This window comes from Pogona vitticeps, chromosome 5, assembly GCF_051106095.1.
Source record: "Pogona vitticeps strain Pit_001003342236 chromosome 5, PviZW2.1, whole genome shotgun sequence".
NCBI lineage: Eukaryota > Metazoa > Chordata > Lepidosauria > Squamata > Agamidae > Pogona > Pogona vitticeps.
Window position 1 is genome coordinate 90417121 of NC_135787.1, and position 20011 is coordinate 90437131.

General features: G+C 42.0%; 1 protein-coding gene across 2 annotated transcripts in view; it reads right to left on the reverse strand.

Moving 5' to 3' along the window:
- Positions 1-6918: 6918 nt before the first annotated feature.
- The window catches only part of C1QTNF7 (C1q and TNF related 7), a 46698-nt gene continuing 33605 nt past the window's right edge, over positions 6919-20011 (reverse strand). For both annotated transcript variants that reach the window (XM_073001049.2, XM_020806588.3), the window contains exon 3: positions 6919-8459. In XM_073001049.2, coding sequence (XP_072857150.1) covers positions 7828-8459 — 632 coding nt within the window. In that variant the 3' untranslated portion in view covers positions 6919-7827. The remainder of the gene's footprint in view (positions 8460-20011) is intronic.

A 20011-nucleotide genomic window follows, 5' to 3' on the forward strand; every position in this document is an offset into this window, starting at 1 on the left:
GCCCCTTCACAAGCATGACATGCCCCTCTGACACACCCACCTGTGAGTGTGGGGGTGCCCCTGCCCCCCAACCGGTCCGCACACAGAGCCCCCGCCCTCAACCAGTCCATGGTCCAAAAAAGTTGGGTATGGCTTCAAGCACTCTATTTTGCAGAGACATAATCAAGCCTCTGTTTAAAATACTTTTTTCCTTTCTGAGTTACTTTGTAGCTCTCCCTCGGCAGCTAAGGATTGCTACACTGTTTCTTCTGGCACCTCAGTAGCCACGCTGTTCTTTGGTCTGAGACAATCTATTTTCTTGCCTCCAGACACAAAACTATTTCAGATTATTTTTCCAAGTCTCTGCTTGTTCCTGTCACCTCAGACCTGTTTCTGATCCTGGCTTCAGCTTTTGTCCACCAGTGCTCCCTTCTTAGAGCCTTGGATCCCAAGCTAGCCCTCTGGTCTATTCAAATCTTGAGGTAAACCTCAAAAAGAATTTTCCCCTCAGATTCTTTCCCTATCTTTAGTCCCCCAAGATCTGCGTTCCTGACCCCTGCTACTTAGCTTTTCCACAAAAGCTCTAGCAAGTCACTCATTCCTTCATGACAGACCTCTCTCTGACTAATAGGTATCTTTGACTCAGAAAAATTTGCTTTTTCCTTTGGCTTTACTGGACTCTATTCAGATCCCGCCACTTGTCTTGGATTGCAATTCCCCTGATATTCTTGGATTACAATTCCTAGAAGCTTTCACCACTTGTTGTGATGGCCAGGATTTCTGGGAGTTGCAGTCCAAGAACATTTGGGGACTCAAGTTTGAGAATCACTGTTCTAGTGCAACAACACTAAGCAACAAGATATACATTGGTGTCTCTATTATCCAAAATTTTATTTTGCAAAAGAGCACAGGTACAAAAGCCACCATGCAACAGTTTCACCACTTTGATAGGCTTGTCTTTTGTGTTACAGTGCACATGAGAGTCCCTTGTCAGTGGCCACCATGTGGGGCAAGGCAAGTATTGTGGGGCTCTGTGATGCAACACGCGGTGGGGTGGGACAGGGCATGAGGAGAAGCCCCTGGATTTATGCCATGAAGCAGTGATGTAGCTGCTTGAGGCGGAGGCAGGCCCAGTGCCCCTGGCCACTCAGACTCAAACTGCCAGGAGGGGAAAGAGGAGTGCAAGAAGTGGCTGCAAAAGCATGCCAGCCAGGGTGGCCCATACTCCCTAAGAATGTTGTGCCCAGGGTGACTGCCCCTGTAGCCCACACACACTATGCCACTGCCCCTTGTTGTGGCTTTTCCCCAGAGGATTGTAGCCATAGTATGTTATTGTTTATTTTTCATGTATTTTTGTGTATTGCCATGCAATCTGTAAAGATGCTCAATATTCTGAAAATGTGTTTTAATGAAAAAAAAATATAATAAAAATTATGGTGAGAATTGTATGGGCAAAACAGGTAAAGCAAAGTGATGGTAGATAAGATTCAAGTGGCAGGATTTGTTCTTGACAAATCCATGTTGGCTTCTAGTTATTACTGTATTGTTTTCAAGGTGATTGCAGAGTGATTGGTTTAAAATATGCTCCATTAATGTATAGTGTTCTACATTAAGCTGCAGTTACCATTTATTGATTCATCACATTTCTACTGAAACATTAATATATTAATAATTTATCAAGAGTTAATGTCTGTTTCTGCCAATATTATTTCCTCTGAAGATTCTTTACATATTCCATCTAAAATATAGTAAAATTAAGAGGCTGTACTACATTTCAAAGCATTCAATTAATATTATTGTCTCACAAAAATAGATATTGTGCAACAAAGCAAATCAGCATTCCATAAGGCCACTCAAAAGATTGGAGCATCCCAAACAAAAAACTGTAACTTGAAACTGCACCAAATTTGACACAGATATGGCAATGTCTGGGCAAACAGTTTTCAAGGTATGATTTTCTAAATTCCTTTATGTTTCTGTGTCAATTTTTAAAATTATGAATCTGTGCGTTTTCTATTACCACACTGCCTGGTCATTTTCAGTGTTTTTATAAATTATGAAGGAAGAGGAGGAGGGTAGTGTGACAAACCCAGACCTACTGGGATATGTCACCCACTTTCACTGAGCTGCCACCAACCATTCCCTATAAGAAGTCACACAGACCAGGGATGGATTTTTAACAAATAAAAGAATAAGGTTTATTTACATAACACACAGGGAAAATAAAATGATCAAATGAATAAGATACAGTAACGTGGCTTAGTCTCAATCATACCTACACTAGTTTGGTTCACACAGAATGCATTTAACTAAAGCACAGACCCTGAACCTATCAGTTCTGGCTAACCCTACAGACACCTGAACCTATCAGGTTGGTACTGACTGACACACAGTAGTACCCTGTCTGACACACAGACTCCCACTCAAGCTTCTTCTCTCAGCTCTTCTCCAGCTTCTCCTTCTTAGCTCCACACAAACTCCACATATATATACAGTACAGCCCCTCCTCCTGATGTCCCGCCTTCCACTCCCCATAGGATGGAACTTTCCCTCCAAACCCATGACAGACAGGTAACATCAGTGCTGTATGTAACACCTCCCCTCTTTATAAGTTGTTTTGTAGGGGGAAAGCTAAAGTGCTTTTCTACAAAAAACAACCTGGTTAAAACACACAAAACAGTTATACATTAACATACAATACCATACTTACTCTAGGATAAACATATCAATTAGGCATTTAAACATTTACCATTTACAATACATCAAGTTACCTTTATTCATACAAACCAAGTTCAAAAAACAGGTGCATTTAACCTTTAGTCATCAAAATATATACATAGTCCATGTTTCTTCGCCGTCTTCATTCTTCAGGTCTTCTTGACAAGGCGTCAGCAACACAGTTCATTGACCCTCTGACCACCTTCACTTCAAAGTCATAGTCTTGCAGGTTTAAAGCCCACCTCATAAGTTTGCTATTGTGGGATTTCATTGTCTTTAACCATTGCAGTGGTGAATGGTCAGTGCACGGAATAAAATGTCTTCCCCAGATGTAAGGCTTGGCCTTCTGGATCGCGTAGACTATGGCCAGGCACTCCTTTTCCACGGTTGCCAAATGTCTCTCACCTTTCTGGAGTTTCCTACTCAGGTAGGACACTGGATGCTGGTCACCATTCTCATCCTCCTGGCAAAGAACTGCTCCTACCCCGCTGTTAGACGCATCGGTGTAGATGATGAACTCCCGGTCGAAGTCTGGAGCACGCAGCACTGGATAATTGATGAGGGCCTCCTTCAACCTCTGGAACGCCTCCTCACAGTCGCTGGTCCACGGGATGCGGTCATCAGTCTTCTTCCTCGTCAGATCGGTCAGCGGAGCTGCAATCTCGCTAAACCTCGGGATGAACTTTCTGTAGTAGCCCACCAACCCAAGAAATGATTTGACTTTTTTCTTGGAGTTGGGTCTAGGCCAATCACGAACTGCTTCTATCTTGGCCTCTAGGGGTTTGATCACTCCTCCCCCTACTATGTGACCCAAGTATTTTATTTCTGGGCTACCCAGCTGCAGTTTGTTCTCTTTGCAGGGCCTAGGCCACAGCACTTCCTCCCCTGGGTTAAAGCGCCTCTCCCTGCCTTCCTGGTCATCCCAAGCTTTCTTTCTGACCTTTTGAGCTTGCAGGGTCTCTGCTGCTAGCTCTAGGTTTCTCTTTAGGTCATTCCTTAAAGAGTCTATATATATCACAACATCTTGTGGGTCATCCTGGGTGATCTGCTCCCACTCTTGTTTGATTAAATCAAGGGGGCCTTTCACCCTTCTCCCAAACAAGAGTTCGAACGGACTGAACCCGGTACTGGCTTGTGGCACTGATCGATAAGCAAACAAAAGGGATTGCAGCTTCTGGTCCCAATTGTTTGGATTCTCTGCCAAGTAAGCCCTAATCATGCGCATTAGAGTCCCATTGAACTTCTCCGTTAACCCATTACTTTCAGGGTGATAGGCAGTGGTTTCCTTGTGTTTAATTCCACAGATTTGCCATAACCGTTTCATGAGCTTCGATGTAAACGATGCGCCCAAATCTGTGATTATTTCTGAGGCAAATCCCATCCTGGACATATACCCCACCAAGGCATCTGCCACTGTGTTAGTTTCAATGTTAGACAAGGGTATGGCTTCAGGGTACCTCGTGGCATGGTCCACAATGGTGAGAATGAACCTGTTCCCCCTCTTTGTGGCCTTGGGCAAAGGTCCCACAATATCCACCCCTATGCATTTGAACGGAGTGTCAATCACAGGCAAAGGGCACAACTTTGCTTTGGTCCTGTCACGGTTATTCCCCTGCCTCTGACACACATCACATTTTTTACAGAACTCCCTGATCTGCTTCCCTATGTCAGGCCAGTAAAAATTCTGTGTGATTCTCTGCTGTGTCTTGTTCACCCCTAAGTGCGCAGCAAACATGTCAGAGTGCCCCCTTTGTAAGATCATGGGGCGATACTTTTCAGGTACCACTAGCTGACTTCTGATCCCATCTCCCCCTTTTGAGATATTCCTCAGGGTCTCCCTATATAAAATCCCCTTTTTCTCTAGAAATCTCACTGGGGTTTCAGGTGTTAGCTGGGCGTCTGTCACCTGTTCAAAACACTTTTGGAGAGTGGCGTCTGCCTTTTGCTCTTGGCCAAATCTGCTGTCTGTGGTTAAGGTTTCCACCACAGCTTCGGAACTCCCCCCACCTGCTTCCGTCTCGGGCTCATCATTACCCCCCTGAACTGTCCCCGTGGTGGCTTGTGAACGTGTAATCACTAGCCAGGTCATTTCCCACGAGCACGGCTGCTGGCAGAGTCGATGAAATCGTTAGCCGCCAAACTCCCCTCCAGCCTTGAAAGTTCATAGGTACCTCAGCTACTGGCAGCGAGATCACCTGTCCCTCAATCCCTGCCACCTTTATGCTCTCATTCGGGATTATATACTCCCTAGGAATAATATCTGGATGGCACAGGGTCACCTGGGAACAAGTATCCCTTAACCCCCGATACTGATGGTCAAGTATTCCTACGTCCACCCCTGCTGTTTCAAACAACTGAGAATCTGTTCTCACTAGCAAGCAGCGCTTGACCTCCACAAGAGGACCATTTTCCTCAGCCTGATCAGCAGATGTCACTGTTCCAGATTGAGTAGCCATGGCAACAGGCTCCCTCAGTGACAAGGAGCTTTGCTCTTTCTGGACACAGAACACAGCTTTTGGCTTGGTTCCACTCGAATCATGAGGCACAATTCCTTTTAGCTGCTTTAATTTCTCACACTCTGAGATTAGATGGCCCTTTCCTTGACAGAAATAACATTTTCTGGTGTATTTTGAGTCTTTCTCATCTTGTTTTGGTTTTCCCTCCAAAATCTGAGGTCTTGGTTTCATGTCTGAGGGCTTCCCTTCCCCATGGGCCCCTCCCCCTTGCTGGTTTTTCCCTGGTCCCTGAGGGTACTTGCTGTAGGTTTCTTTGGGTTTACCCATCAATTTCCCCTCAGCACCTAAGGGCTTTCTTATTTGGGAAATAAAATCGGCGATTTCGGCCGCCTCTGCCACAGATTTCGGTTTCCTTTCCCTCACCTGGAACTTCAGTTCCCCATGCAGGACTGAATAGAACTGTTCCAGCGCTATCAGGTCTTTGAGCTGCTGGAAGGTCTCTGTTCCCTCCTGAGATAGCCATTTCTCTAGCAGCCTCACCAGTTGGGCCCCCACTTGGGTAAAAGTCTGCTCTGGTTTCTTGGTGAGTGACCTGAATCTTTGCCTCAGCTGTTCCGCATTTATCCCATGTCTGGCAAACACCAGTTTTTTAAACTCTGCAAAATCTTTCATCAGTTCCTCTGGCATCTCTGCATAGACTTCTGCCAGGCTGCCACTGATTAAAGATCGCATGATGGTCATCTTCTCAGTTTCCCTTACTGAGAAGTCCACAAACGCTCTTTCCACTAGGGAAAAGAACACCTCAGGGCAATCTCCCTTATGGTATACAGGGAATTTCTTCAGGTCAGTTTTAGACAATTGGCCCACCTCAGAATCTCTATTGTTATTATTGTTCTGATTCATCAGTTCCAATTTTCTTAACTCAAACGCCATTTTCTCTCTCTGCAATTCCAATTCAAATTGTCTTTGCCTCTCCCTTTCCCTTTCCTGTTTCTCTTCCTTTTCCATTTCAAATTGCCTTTCCCTTTCCTCCCTTCTTTCTCTCTCTAATCTTTCTTCTCTTTCCAATTGCCTCATCCTCAGTTCATGCTGTTGGGCTATGAGCATTTTCCTGAGTTCTGGGTTCTGTTCTCCCGTGTCACCCTGCACTGAGCCAAATTCATCCTCAGAACCTTGGTCAACCTGGGGGTCTTTTACTTCACCCATTTCTGCCATTTGGCTTCGAGTCAAGGGCCTAATCCCCCCCCAGAACAGGCTGCTTTCAAAAGTCAAGCCTCAAAATAAAGCGACCACTTTTTTTTTCTCTTTTGCCTCAGAACCAGCCTTCTCTAGATTGCTGCTGTTCTTCAGCACTAACTTGCAACTGTTGCCAGCCAGAGTCCAACCCCCCTCTGCTAGGCCTCTCAGCAGACAGGCTAGATCACTGCTACTTTACACAGTTTTGCCTCAGCTTTTTTCCCGCCAAAACAGGTTGCCTCAGAGCTCCCTAATCTAGTCCCCAGTTGGCACGTTCTTCCACTAGCGCACCTCCCCGTGAGGTACGCCTAGAAGATTACCTATGCGCCCTCAGATTGTCCCTGACTAGACCCCCCTTGCTCTGGGCACACTTGCCAAGGCTTTGCTGGACCACTGGACAACTGGACCAGTCGTATCCCACACGCTGGACACCAATCAATGTGACAAACCCAGACCTACTGGGATATGTCACCCACTTTCACTAAGCTGCCACCAACCATTCCCTATAAGAAGTCACACAGACCAGGGATGGACTTTTAACAAATAAAAGAATAAGGTTTATTTACATAACACACAGGGAAAATAAAATGATCAAATGAATAAGATACAGTAACGTGGCTTAGTCTCAATCATACCTACACTAGTTTGGTTCACACAGAACGCATTTAACTAAAGCACAGACCCTGAACCTATCAGTTCTGGCTAACCCTACAGACACCTGAACCTATCAGGTTGGTACTGACTGACACACAGTAGTACCCTGTCTGACACACAGACTCCCACTCAAGCTTCTTCTCTCAGCTCTTCTCCAGCTTCTCCTTCTTAGCTCCACACAAACTCCATATATATATACAGTACAGCCCCTCCTCCTGATGTCCCGCCTTCCACTCCCCATAGGATGGAACTTTCCCTCCAAACCCATGACAGACAGGTAACATCAGTGCTGTATGTAACAGGTAGAAACAACAACTATTGGTGCTGTAGGATGGCTGTAATCCACAAAGCCCTCTACACAGGTTTTAAGACCATAACTGATTTTCTTTACATGAACAACTCTTTAGAATAATAAAAAAGTTTATTGTTGATTTTCTTACCCAGCTTCATAGCACTAACTATTCATGTCCATGTCATTACTTAAGAAGCATATTATTAACCAACATATTTTATATAACACTGCACACACATTATCTTATATTGTTTAAATATTATTATAAACATTGATTTGAGAGGACTACACAGAATTAGCAGAATCATCTGTTTGATAAAAACAGCAACCACAGAAGTACTTATCACTGAACAATTCTTGTACTACAGGTGCCCTGAGAACAAAATCAAATTCCCAGGCCAATTTTGATTACTGATTTTTCTGATTAACAATAAAGATCAGAATCTGTTTGTTGTCTTATGTTCATGTAGAGTTAAATAAACATTTTAAGCATCACAGTTCATCATCATCTGACAGGGCATCAAGATAGTCTGTATCAACATACAAGAGGAATCCTGAAAACAGACTATCTGCCCAGGTTGGATCAGCAAAGAGGCCATTCTGATCAGTGTAGAAGATCTCAAGCCATACTTCATCCTCTGACTGAAGATAAATCACTGTTGACCCAGAAGCTACATCATGGTTTCCTGTATTAGCATCAAAAGTTTTTATCCGGAATTTCCCATTGTGGACAAGGCCAATGGCAAGATGTTTATTTGCCAAGGTGATGTCATATGAAAAGTAATAAATCCCTGGGATGGCACATATGAATTTCCCGTTTGAAGGATTATAATGCCCTCCTTCATTGAAAAGAACTTTATTGAAAATGATTGGAATTCTCTCTTCCGGATAACTTGTGGTAATCCCAACAGAGAAGGCAGATTTTAATACTATTTTTCCACACTTACAGACTCCTGGTAAACCTGTTTTTCCTCTTTCTCCTTTATCTCCTTTTGGGCCTGCTGGACCAACAGAACCCACATCACCTTTAGCACCTAACAATCCTGTAGGTCCTTTTTTACCAAGTTCTCCTTGATCTCCTTTCTCCCCAGGTTGTCCTGCAGGACCAGTCTTCCCTCTTAAACCTGAAAAGTAGCAGAGTTTATTATTAAACAATTGACAGAAACAGGCATACAATTAGTGACAATTCTGTTTTGGAGAACTCTGGTCCATTTCTTTAAGGATCCCTTAAAGATCCATTGTTAAGGATCCCTTTTTCCAAAGATAAATGTAGATAATCACTACTTGTGTGTATGTTACCCAATTTAATTTTGTTATCAATTTTTTAAATGACCAGGTTCAACCAAGTCAACAAAATACATTCGATGTCCAACAAAAAAACAAGAAAATGTGGTCTTTGTACCCAATCTGAAAACAAGGGTGAATGGTACCTTCCTTAGCCTATTAATACATCACAAGCTAACCTTTGACTCCTATAGAAGCCTTCATCGGACTAAACATTACAGAGCTGTGGATGGTACAGAAGAAACATAAATACCGAGCCCTAATATGCATTTGGATGTCCCCTGCCACATGTTAGCTGTTGAATGTTTTATTTGCATTTTAATGTGTTTTACTTTTGTACAGTATGCCAATAAAGGTTTCTGTCTGTCTGTCTGTCAAAAAGTATGGCTGGATGTCCCTCTGTTTAAACCAAATTCCAGAATGTGGGCTGTAGTATCAGTTCAGAGGTAGTAGGCTTCAAATTTTATTTCCTAGGATGTAAATTAGAATATCACTGCAGTCTTGTTTGACACAACCATACCAAAAGTACCATATTTTTCCATGTACAAAATGACACTTTTTCCTAAAATAATTAAAGGAAAAATTGAGGGTCATTTTATACATGAAAGGAGGAGGAAAGCTGCTTTTTGCAGCAAAAATGTAGGGGGAAAGGAGGAATTGCTTTCCCCCTCCACTTTCTTGCTAAGAAAGAAATTTTGGGTTAGAAAAGTGGGAGTGTCTTATACATGGGGTGTCTTATACACAGAAAAATATGGTAACTCAGCACCCCTCCTCTCACATTACTTTATATCAAAGGACATGGTTTCTTTATGGCTGAAAACAGAGGCGCATAGAATATGGTAAATCCCATACCAGAGAAGTTGAGACAAAATATAATTTGCAGCCAAGTTGAAAACAATACCTAGTGGTTGGAGGAAGATGTCATCCTCAGCTCACACGCCTGCTTGTATATCAGAGAAGAAATATAAATAAAACAAATGCATAAACAAAAAATTTAAGACAAAAAGGAGGAACCTTAAAGACTAACTGCAATATTTAATGTGAGCTTTCATGAACATAAAGGGACGTGGTGGCACTTAGGTTAAACCACAGAAGCCTCTGTGCTACAAGGTCAGAAGACCTGCAGTCATAAGATCGAATCCACGTGACAGAGTGAGCCCCCATCACTTTTCCTAGCTCCTGTCAACCTAGCGGTTCGAAAGCATGCAAAATGCAAAAATGGAAGTAGATAAATAGGTACCATCTTGGTGGGAAGGTAAACGGTGTTGCATATCTAGTCATGCTTGTAGCTGCCTCTCTGAAGCCCTTATTCCCTCAGGCCTCCACGAGGTTCTCGCTCTTCTTCCTTCTTAGCTGCCACCAGGTATTGCTGTGTCAATACCAATCACTCAAGGAGACATGTGTAACTTTGAAACTTAACTTATTTATTTGATCAGGAATGGTAACATCTGATTAATATGCAGTAGGTAAATCACAGGTTGATAATCACTTGAATCTGAAGCAGTTTTACTTTAACTTTAAAGCTCTATCAACTCTCAGTTCACTCTTAAGTTTCACACAGTCTCTCACTACCAGAATCTCTCTCACTCACAGAACTCTTATCACTCACTGAACTCTTATCACTCACTGAACTCTCCTCCCATACTCCCTACACCCACCTTTATATCCAAACCCCTCCCCCCTTGGCACCGCCTTCCGTTCACTCATTGGCTCCTTTTCCACTGCTCAGCTGTGACAGACAGGTGAGGGCAGGGCTGTACGCTACAATGCTGGCCACGTGACCACGGGGGATTGTCTGTGGGCAAACGTTAGCTCTATGGGTTGGTTGGAAACAGAAATGAGCACCGCCGCCTAGAGTTGGACACGACTGGACAAATTGTCAAGGGAAACCTTTACCTTTTACCTTCATGAACATAGTCTACTTCTTCAGACATGAGAATGAGACTAAATGGCATACTTGATACTGGATACTTGAAGGACCGCCTCCTTCCATATGAGCCTACCCGGCAGTTAAGATCTAGCCAGGGGGCCCTTTTGAAAGAGCAATCCCTCAAAGAGGTAAGAGGGATGGCTTGTAGACAAAGGGCCTTCTTGACAGCTGCCCCCAGACTATGGAACGCCCTCCCGACTGAAATTCGTCTGGCGCCGACGTTGATGACATTTCGGTGCCAGGTGAAAACCTTCCTGTTCCAGAAGGCTTTTAATTGAAATAACAACTGTGGGTCCTGATGATGGCAATTTTAATTGTATTTTAATTGTATTTTAGTCATTTTATTGTATTGAATTTTAATTATTGTAAGCCGCCCAGAGACCTCTGGGTAGAGTGGGCAGCATATAAATAAATAAATAAATAAATAAATAAATAAATAAATAAATAAATAAATAAATAAATAAATAAATAAATACATGGCCCCCAAATAAGAAGTTGCAAATTGTGTGAGTAAATGTAGCCTTTCACACTTAATAAAATTAAGACTCTTGTTTGATATTCAGTTCTTTCCCTTTGAAACTTTGTTCCATGAACAGCAACAATGGTTAGTGGCCAAAGGAACCCCGGAGGAAACAACATACAGTAATGAGTTAATAATTATTGTGACATTTTACATTTGGTAATGACTTACATTTTGTGATTTGGATGTGCTTGCTTGGTTGATTATCTAGTGTGTAACTAAATTTTATCCCAACTTCTATGGGAGGGGGTTTTCCATTTATATAGACTGTTTTTCCACAGGTGAAGTATGTGAGAGGAGTGCACTGGTCATCACCTAATCCTGGACTTCATAATGATAGCACAGACACTCAGTCAAGTTCTAAGCCTCTGGGCCCTTCCTAACCTGGGTTAGGCAGTGCTGATGGAGAAAGTGCCACAATGAGCACCGATTACAGATCCTCCAGAGGCAGGACAAACTGTTGGGACTCAGGGACCTCCATTGGCCTTGCACTTCCAGTCCTTCATAAAGGCCACCCATTAGCTGGGCTAAGTGTTGAGAACTAGACACATGCCCCTGTTCTGGAGATGCAGGAGGCCAATTAATAGAACTAGGGCTGAAGGCAGTCAGGAACTAGTGGAGTTAACTAAGTCCCCTAAAGACTGTCAGGACAGGGAGGACCAGCTGTCCAAATAAAATTTGTACCTTGTTCCCTTATCCAAATAAAAAACAGTTCTATAACAAGGGTTTGGAGTTCATGGAGCCTATAGCCAAGGAGACACACACCCCTGAGGGCTCCCCCCAAATCTTGATGGTGGTCACACAACCATACCAAAAGCACCAGGTTTAGCATGCTCTGTTGCAAAATTATTTACAGTAAAAGACTGTTGCCTTTTGGAAACAAGATTGCACAACATTAAACATATCTTATGATTCTCCTCCATACTTTAAACTTGCAACTAGTAATTTACACATACTGGCAACTCAATTCGCTGGGCAAATTTCTTGTGATGTCCCTCCTTGGCCCCCAGTCTCTGAACAGGAGATCTTAGAACTTATTGCCTCCCTAGAATAGGAAAGGCTCCGGGTCCAGATGAATCCCGGCTGATTTAATTAAAAACAATCTGCACTGGTGGGTGAAACCTCTGTGTCATCTTTTCACTCTAATTGACCATTTTGGTATTTTTCTTGATTCCTGTTTAACATCTATCATTATTCCAGTGTTTTAAAAGGGCAATCCAAGTATACCAGCTAATTACCACCCTATTAGCTTACTTTCAATACTTGGTAAAATATATGCTAAGCATCAAGCAAAACATCTCTTAGAATGGATGACTGATCTTAACCTGCCTGGTAAGGAACAGGTGGGCTCCTGAGTGGGATCCTCAATGCTCGAAAACTCACTCACTTTCGTTTTTCTAGCTGAGAAATATTATCTATGGCAAGCTTTTTGTTGCTTTTATTGACCTTCGAGGAGCGTTTGACTCCATCAATCAATCTCTGCTCTGGAATAAACTGGCCAGCAAAGGAATAGACCCTCATCTGCTGTTCTTGGTACATAAAGTTCACTCTGACAATAGTTGCCAAGTTCGGATCAATAATAAAAGTCTTCTGACCAAAGATATCTCAATCTTTAATGGAATTAAACAAGCTTGTGTCCTTGCTCCTGCTCTTTTTAATTTATTCATGCCAGATCTACCAGACCATATTGCCATAATTGAACATCATGCTCCTAGGATGAACTCATATTCTGTTCCATTGCTATTGTATACTGATGATACTGTTCTCTTATCTACCACTAAGTCAGGTCTTATAGAATTACTCTCAGCTTTTGCTGATTTCTGCTCCAAGAATGATCTAACCATCAACACTGATAAATCAAAGATCCTGACAGTTTCCAAATCTTGGAAATGTACCAGCTGGAAAATAAATGGGAAGCCAATAGAACAAGTAAAATCTTTTCGATATTTAGGTTTATTGTTTCATTACAAATTAAACTGTTCTTACCATCGTAAGGTGGCAGATTCTTTGCCTATGAATCAGTTTCCTACATTAGTCCATTTCCATTTCCATATTGGACATCAATATGTCTCTGTTGCTGTCCAAGTTTTCCAGGCGAAAATCACTAACCAGCTCCTCTTTGGGGGTCCCCATATGGATTACTGTGGCCAACTATGAGATAGAACATGTAGCTGCCCTCTTTCTGTGCAAGATTTTAGGCATCCCAAATACGATTAGACTTGCAACATTATTAAGTGAATTTGAGCTTCATTCTACAACTACCCTTGCCTATTATATTTAGACTTCATTTACACTTTCAGAAATCTTCCCAATCCCTTTTGACTGATTTATTAAGTGATCCCTTTATCTCCATATGGTACTCTTTTATTAACTTTAAAATCACTTCCATAGGTATTAACCTGAACTCCGTGACAAATTGTGGAAAAATTCAACTTTACCATATTATCCACCAAAGAATTCAGGACATTGAACTTCAGACTCTGGCAGCTGATTCCAATTTAATTTGCTCTCCTCATTTTTATGGTTTGCCCCCTTTGTCTGTAACTGGTGCCAATTATTTCACCAATCTCATTAAACCACTGTAGTGCTGGGCATTTTTGCTGGCCAGATTTAATATATTTTCCTCAGCTGTTATTTCCAGGAGATATCGTAACATTCCCTTTAAGAACCACCGGTTCTCTTTTATTTCAAATTTCTTTGGCTCCCCTGAGAGCTTAATCCAAATGATGTCAGCAGATAAACCACCTGATTTGACTGACTGTGTAGCTGAATATCTTGCTGTTGTAATAAACTAGGCTGAATATTTCAAGGAGCCTTGACATAACATCACCATATTGATCTTATTGCAGTGGAAAGTATAATCTTGATTGTACGATTACTGGTTTTAGTGCCAATAAAGGTTTTTGAGTGATTGATTGACATACTTCTTTGGCAAAGAAGGCAAAAACAACAACCATGGAACTTGGTTACAAGCTGCAAAAAAAACCCCAGGAAACTCCCGGCACTCCAGGATGGAAAATTTGGCTGGAAAAAAAAATTAAATAAATTATGTGCAAACATCACCAACTTAAAACACTTGAAAGATTCCAAACTTAAAAATGAAAACGCAAAAGCCAGACTATGTAAAATATATGACCTAGAAAGGAAAACAATCCTTGAAACTAATGAAGAATTAAAACAGCTACAGCAAAGAAAACGGAAAGATATGATGCTTGAAACAATATAGAGAAAACATGCAATTTCAGAATAACCGACAGTTGTTCTATACATCACTAGGAGAAAATTGAGAGCAAACTTAATTAGGCCCATGTAAAGTTTGGAATGAAATGTGGGAAAGCCCAACCAGACATAACAATGATGCTTCATGGATTAAAACATTTGTAAAGAGACTCAAGGAAAAATGGATGATTGTTTAAACAACTTTTTCAATTTTATTTAATTTTAAGCCAAAGGCCATTAAAACGTTGGATCAATACATGAAGTCAATTACAAACCAATAAAACAACATCTTCAAAACCTTCATGACCATAAATAAAAATTCCAAAAACAGTAAAGTTTAATATGTGCAGTATATATCAAAGAGTCTTATATGATAGATCTATTTTTACACTGTCATCCTGTAATGACCTGAGGGGCCTTAACTAGCCCAAATGACCTTAGATAAGCATACGCTACTTAATGGGGTCTTTATCCGTTTGGTTGGTCCAAGCTTGCCTTAGCTTGATGGCCAAGCGTCCAAACTTGGCCACATTGTAAGTTGTAACTTTATTTCTGTCCTCCAGCAGGGTCTGAAGACAGCCCTTCCTGTTGCTACCCTTGCTGTTCAAATTAATTGAATTAATATATCGTTCCCGGCTCTTATCGTAAATTTTACAGTCTAAGGGTGTGTGCTACAGGGTTTTTATGCTTCCTACACCACATACACAAAGCCGATTCAGATATGGGATTTTCTTATATCTGCCCTCCAGGACGGCCGAAGTCAGCATGTCCATACGCATAAGCATAAACGCTCTTCTATTTTCGGAATATTCAAGTTCTCTTATATAAGGCATTGAAGTGTTTCTGTTGATGCCAATGATATCCCTTATGTGCGCTTTGACTCTATTCAGATCATGCTGCCTTTCCATGTCTAAGATCCGTTGTTTAATCAGACCTTTGGCGTGGTCGTAGGTCATTGACATTAAATACTGTTGTGGGGAATCCATAATACCCCAGTTTGATCTCCAACAGTTGCCTCCATGGGGATACGAAGTTGTCCTTCAATATCAGGTGGGTAAGCCCAGAGTTAGTGTGAATACGTTTTAGCCAATATGACAGGACACTTATCCATAATCTGGCCTCTATTGTTACTAATCCTGTTTCCAGGCGGACCATTGAGTTTGATGAATTGATTGGCAGTGATAGTACGGTTTTTAAAAATTTGGTTTGAAATTTTTCCATTATGGACCTGTCTGCTACAATGCTAATTGGAGCACCATAGGTCAGTTGTGCCACGGATTTTGCCAAAAATAGTTTGATGTCAGCTGTCACATTACGCCCCCCTTTGGTCCAAAAAAAATCTTTGTATTGCACTAGCACTTTTTTGTGCATTAGATACAGCATACTTTGTATGCGCGTTTTTCTTCCCATTTGCCTGAATAATGACACCTAAATATTTGTATTGTTGTACCTGTTCAATGCAGACGTGATTTATATACCAGGTATGCCTCTTTGGTCTATTAGCAAAGGCTATGACTTTTGTTTTGTCATAGTTTATCTTTAAACGGTTTTGTTGGCAATATTTGGAGAGTGCCCACAACATTCTCTTAAGTCCTATTGGTGTCCTTGACAAAAGCACGGCGTCGTCCACATACAACAATGTAGCAATATGTATACTTGCCAACTTAGGGGAATGATGCTCCCGTAGATTTAACTGAGTGGCTAAATCATTTATGTAAAGGTTAAATAACAGGGGGGCCAGTATGCAACCCTGTTTTACACCTTTCTCGGTCTTGATAGAAGCTGTAAGATGGCCTTGTGCATTAGTTTTAACTCGTATTGTGGAATTTTTATATAGCGCCCTAATTAAAAATAAGAGACGGTTGTTGTGGGTTTTTCGGGCTTCTTGGCCGTGTTTTGAAGGTGGTTCTTCCTAACGTTTCGCCAGTCTCTGTGGCCGGCATCTTCAGAGGACAGCAAACAGTTTGCTGTCCTCTGAAGATGCCGGCCACAGAGACTGGCGAAACGTTAGGAAGAACCACCTTCAAAACACGGCCAAGAAGCCCGAAAAACCCACAACCATTAGATCCCGGCCGTGAAAGCCTTCGCGAATACAAAAAATAAGAGACGTTTGTCAATAGTAGAGTCTCTTAATTTTGCCCATAGGATATTCCTTGAGATTGAATCAAAGGCGGCTCTAAAGTCAATAAATGCTGCATAAAGGGATATAAGCTTCTTCGAAGCATATTTTGAGATTAAGTGCTCCAGAATCACGCATTGATCCAGTGTTGAGTGACCCTCTCTAAATCCTGCTTGTTCTTCAGCCATACAGTTCTCTTGATCAATCCAATCTCGTAATTTTCACTGCAAGTGTCTAGCATACAATTTACTTAATATATTGAGTAAGCTAATAGGTTTATAGTTTGATGGAAGATCTTTATTGCCTTTCTTATATATAGGAACAATTATCGCCAGCCCCCAATCCTTGGGAATTCTCCCAGAGTTGTCAATTGCTGTAAATAAGGATGTTATAATTGGTACCCACCAATCAGTATTTTTCTTAATTAATTCTGTAGTGATTAAATCCGAACCCGGAGCTTTACCAGCTTTCAGGGTTTGAATGAGATTCCTCACTTCTGCCAAATTCACTGGTGGCCATTGAGGGAGATTGTCCAGTTCATCAGTTTCATACTCTGCAGATTCTGTGCTGCTATACAGGGCTCTAAAATGTTCCCAGGCTTCTGGTAGGATGTAATTATTCCTGGCCGTGGGGGAGCTGATTGGACGGTCAGATACCAGATGCCAAAAAAGGGAAGTATTCTTAGCTTTAACTGCTGAGCTTAATTGACTCCACATTCTACCTTCTGCCTCTTTTTTTTCCATCGGAGAAGAGTTTATAACGAGCTCATTGTTGTTTAGTACGCAATATTGGGTCCCTTCTGGGTTGTTTCTATACCTACTGTAGCTATTTCTTAGTTCTGTTTTTGCTACTCTGCACTCTTGGTCGAACCAGGGTGCAGAAAACCATTTGTTTGCTCTTGTGGTGTACTTGTTGGCCTCCTCTATGGTTTTATAGATGACTAGGGTTAGTTCCTCATAGCCCTCGATGCAGCCTTCTGGGTTATCGATCATAGAGATTTTCTGTAAAATCTCGTCTAGTTGGTCTGAGGCCAGCAAATTGGTTATCCTGTTTTCTATTCTGGGGTTCCATCTAGCCACTTTCACAGACTTATCTTGGACTAAAACCTCTTTGTAGAGGTCTTTGATGCGTGGGTTAGACCATGGTAAGTCCAGCACCATAATCAAAGGTAGGTGATCACTATCATGAAAATCACCAACCTTAAAGGATTCAATGTGTTGGGCTACAGACTCAGAAACTATAAAGTAATCTAGAATGCTCATCCTTTCTCCTGACCAATATGTTAATTCTGCAGGGTGGTCATCTGGGTAAGACCCATTTAAAATAAGGAGACTCTTTTGATTGATCATCTGTATTAACTTATGTCCAGCATAATTCACTTTACTGTCTTTGGACATCTTGTGTAGAGGCAGTAAGTGTTTCCCTGATTCCGGTGGACATATCTTCATACTGGAGTACAAACTAACATCGTCCAGCCCTATTCTCGCATTAAAATCTCCGCCTATAATGACATATGCTTTTGGATTATTTAGTATTATGTTCCAGATATAGGCTTCCAAGTTCCTCCACTCTGTCTCTACTTGCGCTTTAGTTTTCGCTGGGGTTAAATAGACATTTATTATAATACATGAGACTTGTTGGTAATGTATAACTATTGCCATGGCTATTGGAGGCTGAGAGGGTAGCCTATCAATTTTAACTTTTAGTGATGTTGAAACTAAAATACCTAGGCCACACTTGGCCCTCCCGTGCTTGGAAGGCTCTGCTTCCAAATCAAAGGCTTTGTAACCATCGAATCCTATGGGTTCTGTACACCATGTCTCTTGAATTACTATAACATCATATTTACTCAAATACCCACGAGTGCCATCATCTTTCACTCTACTGGCCCAACCCATCACATTCCATAATAAGAGTAACAACATTTGAGAATGGGAGTCATGATTCTCTGCTACAGTCGTATAAGGTCATTTACAGTCACTTACAAACCGATTTCCAACCTCTATGCATATGCGGTTCTGGTGCCCTTGGGAATGTCTATCCCATATCTGAGACCTCCAATGGAGCTGTGGAGGACCATAGGCCTCGTATGAATTCCCAGCCCATCTCCGTTGGTGGGGGGCAGTAACCTTGTATGTTTAATTTCTGCTTATTTTCCGCCTCCCGAATCCTTTGCGGGCGTTCCTGTTGCCGATTATAACAGGTATTGGGTTACCGACGGGCTCAGTGTCATTCCCTTGTTGATTGTTCTTTGCTAGTATTTTGGGACCAGTATTTGATGTTGGATGATGGTGTCTTTTTATTTGGGGAGGTGCTACTCTGCCGACAACTGGGCAATTTGGGTATGCATAAGGTGTATCAAGGCCTGGTCCCTTTACATTGTGTGTCACTATTATATCCTTATTTATTTGTTTCCTTTTTTGCTTGGGGACACATTGGGGGGAGCTTTTATTAGTCTCCCGCTTCCTTCTATTATTATCAGTGGTAGCATCCACATCTAATAATTTAAAGAGTGGTCTAAAATTAATGCCTTTCTTTACTTTCTTTACCTTCCCCTGCAGGAGATTGGTCAACTTCTTACTACCAGACCTATCAATATTTTTCTTTCTCCCCTTCCTTCTAACTGTTGGTGCACCTATGCCCAGATCTTTTTTGCCACTGTTCACAGCTGGACTTCTTATTGTTCCGCTTGGGGGCTCTGTGGTTTGAGTTGATTTGCCCTTGTCGTCCAACGAGGTCTGATGATTGTCCTCTGTATCTTCCATAGGGACTTTTAGAGAGTTAGGTCCATGATACTCTACATTCTTAGGATCCACACAAAGCAGTAACTCCTCCAGGGACAGTCCAGCAATTCTGTTTATTGTGCTCGGAGACAGATTGTGATAATCCATATCAGACTCTTGTGTAGAATTGTCCTTTCTCTGCCTCCTCAGGAGTTCACTTTCTGCTGCAGGAAGCTGCTGTGATTTCATCAGGTAGCCTGTTATGACTATCATAAGTTCTTTGATGTCAAATAGGAAATCCCTGATTTCTGATAAATGGGTCTGGTTGTGTGCACAAGGATCATCGCTTATGAAAGTGTTGCTGGAATGGGTTGATCTAGAGTGTTCTGGGTTTTTTCGGCCTCAGTGGCGTCTGCCAGGGCGTGATCCTTTCCAGTGTACCTTGGATTTTTCAATGCATTTGGCCGGGCTGTTGCACCTAGAAAAGCATCTGGTAAGGGGCTTAGGACTGGTGATCTCATACGACCAAAATCCGCATCCAATTCACTCGATAGACATATGGTGTTCAGCAGGTGAGAATTATCAGCAACATTGTCTGGCAAGTCAATTATGGGGCTACTTGACTTCCCAAGGAAGTCGAGCTCCTTGTAGTCCATTCTATGAGTAGATTGCTCGCTGATATTAACCAAGTTTGTGATCTTAGTTTGTTTCCAATGTTTCTTGGTTGTTACACCTCCCGCTTTCTCAACCGCCCTAATGATCTCTTCTGGGTTGCTGTTCGGAGGGGAAGGGGGTAGACCATCCTTATCAGGCGTTCTGAATAGCTCCTGGCACAAGGACTTTGCCTCAACATATGCTCCTGCGTCTCTGAGTTCTGAAAA